Raw genomic sequence first — 8,875 nt, 5'->3', positions numbered from 1 at the left:
GCAGTTTACTCATCCAACTGTTTGTTTTCCAAAACCAGAAAAATCTGGCATCTTACTCACCATTTGTCCCTGAAACAACCGAGGCAGCAGAGATTCAAGGTGAGTTTGTATGATGACAAGGAAGATGACAACAAGAACAAAGGAGACTCGACTTTATTCTGACAATGAAACCTCGCTGAATCTAAATGTATAATATCAAGGCCAAGGTCTATTTCAAGGTAAGAACCAAACAAGTGTCAACTCTCTGTATACTAATGAGAAATAACTGCAGTTTATTCAGCACTTTTGTGGGCCAAAAGTCAAGTCAGAGCAAATCACAGCACCAATATGATAATAATATATAATATAACAATCTGAAACTCTTCTCTCACAGCGAAAGAATCAAACACAGACATGAAGCAGCGATGAAACACAGACCGACTTTATTAATCACAGGTTGATGAGTAAAGATCAGAAAATCTGTAAAAATAAAAGCTCAGTCGGGTGATTTTTAAAGTTTCTCCTCCATCCGTGCTCCTCAGTAAGGATGGTCACGGACGTACTCCATGATGTGCTTCAGGGCCAGCCAGGTCTCCGTGGCCGTGGGGATGATCTGATTGGCTGGCAGGATGAAACCATAGCGACCGGTGTCCCTCAGCTCGAAGGCGTAGGAGTATTTGATGCCCAGGTTGTAGGACCAGTCGATGCTGCCGCCGCTGGCTTGGTCTGAGGGGAGAGGAGGAGACAGGCGACGGTTGATGGGACGAACAGGAACATATATATGATTTATGATATAAATCAAATTAATTGTTTGAAGGTGATTTTTTATTCTACACAATAGATGTTTTTTTTTTCTTTTTAAACTCATTAATATAATGCTCTGCTGATATCAGATTTGCTTTTGTTTTATATTCAAAATGGAATGAAACAAAAGGTAGAATTTTTTTTTTTTTTTTTTTTTTTTTTTTTTTTTTCAATTAACTATACTCTTATCCAAGTGTGTATAAAACATTTCCTTTAAAGATTGAAATCATGACACAAAGTCAGATCAGACTTTGGTCATGTTTTTGTTTTGGTCCTCCTGTAAAGTTGGTAAAATGTCAATTACTTTAATTGTAACCCCTCGATTACTACAATAGGTAGGTTATACAAAATAGACTAAATCAAATATTTAATTTGATTAATTATCAGAATTAATTCTAAATAACCACTTTTTACTCCACTATAAATAAATGAAAATGAGAAATATACTTTGTCACTTTCCACAACTGATTTACTCATCAAGATTACATCTTCTCTGTCCAGCATTTATAACATTTGCAGCTCTAGAATTTGATTTTCTACGTCGTAACGCAGACAAACATAAGGAAAAGTTACTCACAGATGATTTTGCAGATGCTGCCGACCTTGTACCTTGTGCCGTAGAGGGAGGTGAGTTTCTGCACCGCCGCTCTGCCGACGGCGTCCTGCAGAGGAGAAAAAAGTGCACAACACTGAGATGAGAAAAAGGCCTACAGACGTGTGCTTGTGAAGGTTTCTGCTCAGAACAAAGCCAGAATCAAACGGAAAGCTTCTGGTAAGGGGACCTGAATAAAAAAAAAATAAAAAAAACTCTGCGAGCCTCAAGGCACACAAGCTACAGCAGTTTTATCATTTCACCCTAAAACCACTAATTTGAGTCAAAGCGTTTAGTTGCGTGTGAATAACTGCAGCTCTGTACGTCTGTTTCCTCAGAGTTCATTTGCCCCGTTGTCCCGACATGAAGCAGAATAATGCTGAGAAAGCGCTCAGCCGGCTGAGTGAGGGCAGATAATTTGTCATATTTAGTCGTGATGAGTTTCTAACTCACCAACCCTGGAGGAAACTATTTGAATTTTTAGCTATGAAACTTTAATGAGGTGAGAAATTGCTAACGTCTCCCTGAGAATACAGACAGTTTAGTGGGACAGCGTTCAGCATGTGTCACATTCGTTTTTTCCTCCGTTCTCTCGGTTCCTACCAGCTCGGGCTGATGGGGCACATCTATGCAGGAGTAGCCGTACGGGTACATGAGCAGCTGAGAGTAGGCGTGGACGGAGATGAAGGACTTGAAGTTGCCGTGGTTCTTGATCAGGTTCACCACGTTCTTCACCTCGACCTCAGAGTGAGCCGAGGGGCCGTGGTAGGAGTCGGAGCACGGGTTCCTGCTGGCCCCGGGGCCTGCAGGGGAACAAGTTCACATCAAATACTCACAGAAATACTGAAACATGGCAGACGTCAGCAGGGTTTTATATACATTACAATCTCAGACATCTCGTTGAATTTATACACCTGTACATGTCATACAGTTACTTACAGGTACACATGATGTAATCCAATACGACTGCTCTGCCATAAACTCTTCATTTATGATGCCTGTTGTTTTTTGTTTAGTTTTTTTTTTTTTTTTATTATACATGTGTTTTAGCACCGAGATCGTAATTAGCTGTGGTGTTGTACTCACAGACTGTTTATAAAAGTGAACAAAGCTTCCAGGTCTGTAAAATGGTTCTGATCCAGAAGTGTCTTCAGCTGCAATACCAGCGAGTGCCACTAGAGGTCGGCTCCAAAAAGCCTCCGGCTCCATAGACTCCCATTCAACTTCTCTCATCAAATCCAAAGTGAATAAAATGTGTCCATCAGTTATCTCGGTGTTGTTAGCTAAAGTCACTCCTTCTTATTAGTTTTCTGGAGGTCCATCTGCACTGCATCATATTCTGACCACGTCCACACAAAAATGAACATTATAATCTTTGTTTAGGTGGTAGAATTGTTGCACTGAATTGCATTAGATAGTACAGGTGTACCTAATAAAGTGGCCACTGACCACCAAGGCTCTTATTTACAGAAACTATTTATCATAAAACTATACTTTTTTCAGACTCACTTCATTATTTTTTCGTTCAGTGTTTTTGTACTGAAACATGAATTTAAAACTTGCTGAAAGAGAAATGTTATTTAGTTTTTGGCTGTCAGTTTCTATCTGTATCTGCAGAATGCTTCTTTTTAATCAAGAAAGTTCCCTATTGTGTGCACTACACTACAAAAATGAACTTCGTGAGATGCGTTCACTGTCTTTGCGATACTGACCACCAAAGCCTGCGTCCCAGTTCCTGTTGGGGTCGACTCCGCGGCACGAGGATCCGGACGCCATGGAGCGGGTTTTACGCCACATACGATTCTGAACATCACACAGCAGCCAGTGTGTTTCATCGTTTACACATTCTGTTCTATATTTGCATGTACGGGCCATTCAGATATTATACGGCTTCAAATCAAAGAGAAAATGAGAATGTTTTTTCCCAAATGCAACCAGATGTGAAGGAGTGGTGATGCCGTACGTTGCTGTGGGTGTAAGCGTAGCCGTCAGGGTTGGTGAGCAGCAGCATGTAGATGTCCATGGTGTCCAGGAGGGACGTCAGGGACGCATCGCTGCCGTAATCAGAGGCGATCTGAGCAAGAGCACGAAGCAGAGATGTTAAAGGAAGGAAAATATACATTTAAGGGACAGTTTAATGTGGACTAAACAAAGTCTGCTGCATCAGAGGAAACATTATTAACAAGGAGACGGAAAGAAAAACAAACATTACGTCGTCTTTTTCATAATTCTACACAAACATTGCAAAGTTGTAAAAAAATATTACACAGATTGTGTTTAAATCTTTAAAAGAACTCTGAAACAGAAGTTTCGTCCTCATAATGAAGTGAAAATAAGCACCTGAAATCTAAGAGCTCTGATTGGCTGTCGTACCTTGTTGGCGGTCCACACGCCCGTCGCCTGAGACACCCACTCTCTGGCGTGGATACCGGTGTCGATCCAGATGGCCGGACGCTTGAAGCCGCCGGTGCTGAACTGAACAGAAAGTTGACACTTATTGTACTACGTAGGTGTGTGTGTGTGTGTGTGTGTGTGTGTGTGTGTGTGTGTGTGTGTGTGTGTGTGTGTGTGTGTGTGTGTGTGTGTGTGTGTGTGTGCTCAAACTGAATCCTGTGCTTCCAGAGACAAACATCCCAATCTGGGGCCCGCGGGCCACCTTTGGCCCTCCCTTTCTGTATTCTGGCCCACCGTGGTGTTTGACAAGCTTGTACTTATTCTCCCAAAAATAAAAGGAAACAGATTTTTTTTCTGGATTGGACATTAATTTATACAAAAGAATAAAATTCATATTTATTCTGAAATATTTAGATTCAAAATGGAACGTTAATGTTTGTCTCTTTCAGTTTCCAGAGACGTGAAGCTGCAACATGAACCTACCTTCAGCACGTACATCGGCCTGTTCTCGTACGATCTCCCGATTTCCTCCTTGGTGATGAGGTTGGGATGCTGAGACACCAGAGTGTCCATCCAGCTGTAGATCTGAGAGGAAACACGAGAAGCAGGACAATTTAGACCCGTCTGATACCAAACGGGAATAATACATCAGTGTCGTCTCTGTCATTTTAAATAGGCAAGGATGGGACCACATTTCACTTTCAAAACTCCAGAAACTGGTCTCCTCAGTTCCTAAATGTTTACAGAGTGCTGTCAAAAGAAGTGATGCAACACAGCAGTAAACATGACCCTGTCCCAACTTTTTTGAATCGTGTTGCTGCCATTACTTCAAAATAAAGTTTGTTTTACATAAAACAATAAAATTCCTCAGTTTCAACATTTGATATGTTGTCTTTGGTCTATTTGCAATTAAACATGAGTTTAAGAGATTTATTCATTTATTGCATTCTGTTTTTATTTAGATTTTAAACAGAGTCCCGACTTGTCGTAATAAAACAGCTGGTGCAGTCTGCTAAGTTCAGAAGATAACATGACTTTACTGTGATCCAGCCTTTAAAACCAGGAAAAGAAGACACCAATGTCACATCACAAAGTCTCATATAATAATATCCATATGATATCCATATATTGCACAGCCCCAGCAGGCAGTCTGCCTTCTTTTAAAGCAGATTGCTGATAACAATAATTCTTAAGTCACACAAATTCCCAGATTTGTATCTATGCGCCTCACTGACGTCAGTTTAAACATCAAACACAACTCACAAGTTACCTTTTCAACGGCCATAATCACATAACAGGAAGTGTGTGTGAACAGACACACGCAGAGGAAATAAGTCCGAGTTGAGTCTCACGAAGATGTTTCAGACTCTGCAGCGTCAGTTTTTAAATGTCTGAGAAGTTAACCGACCTCCTCACGAAGGAAACGCAGAGGGGAGAGAGGCGTGTTACCATGGCAACAATCAGCGACACCTGCTGACCGGTGACACCAAACGAAGGAACGCGGGGCTCCTAACTGGCTTTTTGCTGCCATAGTTATATAAAGTTATATAAAGTTGTATAAAGTTGTATATAGTAGTTATACATGATGAAGCCTGAAGCATCACTACGTGTCTCTGAGACTTCATGCTACTGATTTCATTCTTTTCTGTCCTCTGTGGGGGACATGAATCTGAGACGTCTCAGTCCAACACTATTTATGAGATCTAATAGACTCCTACTGTCCTGTCTGGAGGACATCCTGGGCTCTTAGTGATGCAATAGTTGAAGGGGGCGTGGCTAACAGGGCACCTTTTCAAAATGGCCAGCATCTCAACAAAGGAGGTAATTGATGGAATGTTTTTGCAGATATTATGTTTCTGTTGCTAATAATCAAATTGTTTCTTTAATCTGAGTTTCAACTTGAATTTAGTAAGATTTCAGAAGTGTGCAGTAATGTTAACCCGTTCAAAATACAACTTTGATTCAGTGTCCTTTCTGGTGGCCAGCAGGACTTTTTAACTGGTTTCCATACAGCAGAGGGCTGAAACATGTTTCTGTCAACCACAACACCTCGATTCTCCTCCGGTTCTGAGGAGGTTCTGAGGAGGTTCTGAGGAGGTTCTGAGGTGGTTCTGAGGAGGTTCTGAGGCGGTTCTGAGGAGGCTCTGAGGAGGTTCTGGGGAGGCTCTGAGGAGGTTCTGAGGCGGTTCTGAGGCGGTTCTGAGGAGGTTCTGAGGAGGTTCTGAGGCGGTTCTGAGGCGGTTCTGAGTTAAATGAAGGGTTTCCTGTGAGTGTGACGTGGAGGAAACATGTGAACGGCCTACCGTCTCCAGACGGTGATACGCTCCGAAGTTGAAGCTCCTGCTGCTGAGCTCCCTCATCTGGTTCTGGTCCATCTCAGCTTTCTCCTCATCCAAGAGCTCCTGAAACGGGACATTTCATTCTCAGAATCAAACCGCTCTGGTGAGGGACAGCAGGACATCCGTGTGCGCTCACGGAGGACACACCTGCAGGTTTTGGATCATGACGGTGAAGGGGATGCCGTGGGCGAGAAGGTACTCCTTCACGGAGCTCAGGCTGGAGCGGGGCACGCGGAGGTCCACGGGAAGCTCGGTGGACACCGGGTGGAGCCAGAAGTCCAGCTGGAAGCAGACAGCCAATCAGAAACCACACAGATGGGACCGGAGACGAGGAAGACGGGTCAGTGATGCTTCTGTACAATAACGTACCTAAAAGATGAATTGGAGTTTAAACATTTCCTTTTATGTATTTTACATAAATTTACGTCTTCAAAGGAGACGACAGGTTCACGTCTAGTTTTTAATGCATTGAAAGGTGACGAGCAGAACGACTGCAGAGGCACCGACTCTGATGATGATGATGATGATGATGATGATGATGATGATGATGATGATGATGATGACTCTCAGCCCACACACACTTTCAGCGGCATCATCACACTGAGTGCTTTTTAGATGTTCATGAAGTGTTTGACAGAAGCAGACGAGAAAATCTGAACGTAGGTGTTTGTGTGTGTGTGTGTGTGTGTGTGTGTGTGTGTGTGTGTGTGTGTGTGTGTGTGTGTGTGTGTGTGTGTGTGTGTGTGTGTGTGTGAGAGAGAGTCTGTGTGTGTGTATGTGTGTGTGTGTGTGTGTGTGTGTGTGTGTGTGTGTGTGTATGTGTGTGTGTGTGTGTGTGTGTGTGTATGTGTGTGTGTGTGTGTGTGTGTGTGTGTGTGTGTGTGTGTGTGTGTGTGTGTGTGTGTGTGAGAGAGTCTGACCTCCCCCTCCTGTTCAGTCTCCAGATTCTGCAGCAGCTGGATCTGCTCCTCCGACTGCAGGTTGACCCTGAGGACTTCATCTCTGGAAGAGATCCATTTCATTATTATTTCAGTTTGCTGTAAATGTTCTTATTGGCACCGACCTGCAGAGTTCAGGAGGAGGAAAGGAGGATTTAATGCTCCGACTACGAGAACGAGAACGAAGTCACTTTTACAACTTGAGTTTGACACACAGAGCAGAAGGCAATAAGAGCCGAGTGTATTTCAGCCAAATAATAAAGACGGCATCTTCTTCCTCTAAATACTAAATCACAGCCAAGTTACGGAAAATCTCATTCATTTGAAAAGCAAGTTGAAGTTTATTTTATAGGTTAAAATGTGCTCTATAATTACAGACACAGATTGATTGAGTTGTTAGTGGATCCCAGTGGAGGAGCACCGGAGAGTATTCATTTCATTTTACTTAAATTTTTTTTATTTTCATATGAATTCATGATTTCAGCCCCATGATTCCACATTGAGAGGTTATTGTTTTTGTCTATTTGCATATTTGAATATTTAGATAATGTACAGTATGAGTCTACATAGGTTTTTAGAGACTTTAGAGATGTGTGTGTTTTTTAGCTTTATTTACGTATAAAAAAAAAAAAAGGACTTTCTGCCAGTTTGACAACAGGAAACCAAGAACAGCTCACTGCTGTGTTTTTACCATACGATTTATTTCTTTGAGTGTTTTCTACAATAAATGGTTGTTAGGAGCCACAAATGTAGACGGAAGTGTCCTTTATCACATCAGTTAGACTGTCGTATGATTTCTTCTGCCGGCCGGGCTCCGAGTATAAAAACCATCAACTGGCTTAAAGAGTGACAAAGTGAGAGCTTGAATAACACAATAAATCACATGAACTCACCCGATGAAGAGCTTCTCAGCTTTGGCCGCAGCCACGAGCGCCAGCAGCATCCAGAGACCTCTCATCTTCAGTGTTCGGGGGCCACGAGTGAGTCGGGCTCCGGCTCCTCTCAGTCTCTTAAACCCGTGAGGTGTCAGCTGTTCTGTTCTCATGCAGGAGAGTTAATTCACCCTGCTGATAATCACGCAGATATCCTGCCTGGAAAAACAAGTTATTTTAAGGGGTGAACATGCTGATGAATCTCTGGTTAATCTTTTCTTTGCTCAGCTGCAGATTGTCGGAGTTTCCCCAGAAAGTTTCAGTAGAAAGTCACAGTGTGTGCCGGGCTGCAGTGAAGCAATAAAGATGTTTCAGTTTAGAAATGTTACAAAAATTATACCTGCAGACTCTGTATAACAAGAATATCCAAGCCTGACGGCGGCCTGTTTGGGATGATGTACAGAAGTTTACACTAACTGTAGCTGCCAGATGTTTTTTCCTGCATGCCGTTGTAACCAGACAACCTCTGGTCACATGTTACATGAACTGTGAGCAGCTCAGTCAAAGAGTTATGCGTCTAATTCAGTAAGAACTCTCCAGTGTTCTGCAAAAAAAAAAAAAACAGCAGATTTTTGTCGTCATAGGGTAAATAGAAATTAAAAAAAATAAACATTTTGGAAGTAAAAAAATATCTTTTAAATTCACTCTAACTTGCCAATCATCTTCCTGCCTCTTCAGATGTTTGTGATGCTTCAGAGGAACTGCAGACATTCAAGGAACATGTATGTGGACAAAATAAGTTGCATGTTTTAAGTATTTGACTCAACACATCTTTTTCATGCTTCTAGATTGTTACAAAAGAATAGGTGTTCAACCATCACAGCTGTGGGTGCTGCGTTCAGGTGTCCACACGTGTGAATAACATTTGCACGTGGGCACAGGAACCAGCAGAGGGCA

At 42.3% G+C, this 8,875-nt stretch overlaps 1 protein-coding gene across 1 annotated transcript; it reads right to left on the bottom strand.

Annotated features, from left to right (window-relative positions):
• Positions 1-405: 405 nt before the first annotated feature.
• Positions 406-8,122, bottom strand: LOC138206130 (carboxypeptidase A2-like). The gene is made up of 11 exons (XM_069162641.1): positions 7,940-8,122; positions 7,029-7,110; positions 6,256-6,390; positions 6,073-6,171; positions 4,253-4,354; positions 3,749-3,850; positions 3,339-3,449; positions 3,088-3,178; positions 1,979-2,178; positions 1,361-1,445; positions 406-705 (listed from the first exon to the last, which is right to left on the bottom strand). The coding sequence occupies exons 1-11, from the start codon at positions 8,089-8,091 to the stop codon at positions 518-520; spliced, it is 1,347 nt and encodes a 448-aa protein (XP_069018742.1). The 5' UTR covers positions 8,092-8,122; the 3' UTR covers positions 406-517.
• Positions 8,123-8,875: the final 753 nt, after the last annotated feature.

The sequence above is a fragment of the Embiotoca jacksoni genome, unplaced genomic scaffold (genome assembly GCF_022577435.1).
Source record: "Embiotoca jacksoni isolate LCO1_2020_lvr unplaced genomic scaffold, fEmbJac1.0.p SCAF_3, whole genome shotgun sequence".
NCBI lineage: Eukaryota > Metazoa > Chordata > Actinopteri > Embiotocidae > Embiotoca > Embiotoca jacksoni.
This window is presented reverse-complemented; position numbering and strand designations above follow the sequence as displayed.

Bases quoted from the DNA above. Each gene is read 5' to 3' on its own strand.
- LOC138206130 (XM_069162641.1), bottom strand. From the start codon at position 8,091: ATGAGAACAGAACAGCTGACACCTCACGGGTTTAAGAGACTGAGAGGA. The intron at 6,391-7,028 runs GTCAGACTCTCT...GTCTGCTTCCAG, and splicing joins AGACTGAACAGGAGGGGGAG to CTGGACTTCTGGCTCCACCC. The intron at 3,450-3,748 runs GTACGACAGCCA...GCTCTTGCTCAG, and splicing joins GCGTGTGGACCGCCAACAAG to ATCGCCTCTGATTACGGCAG.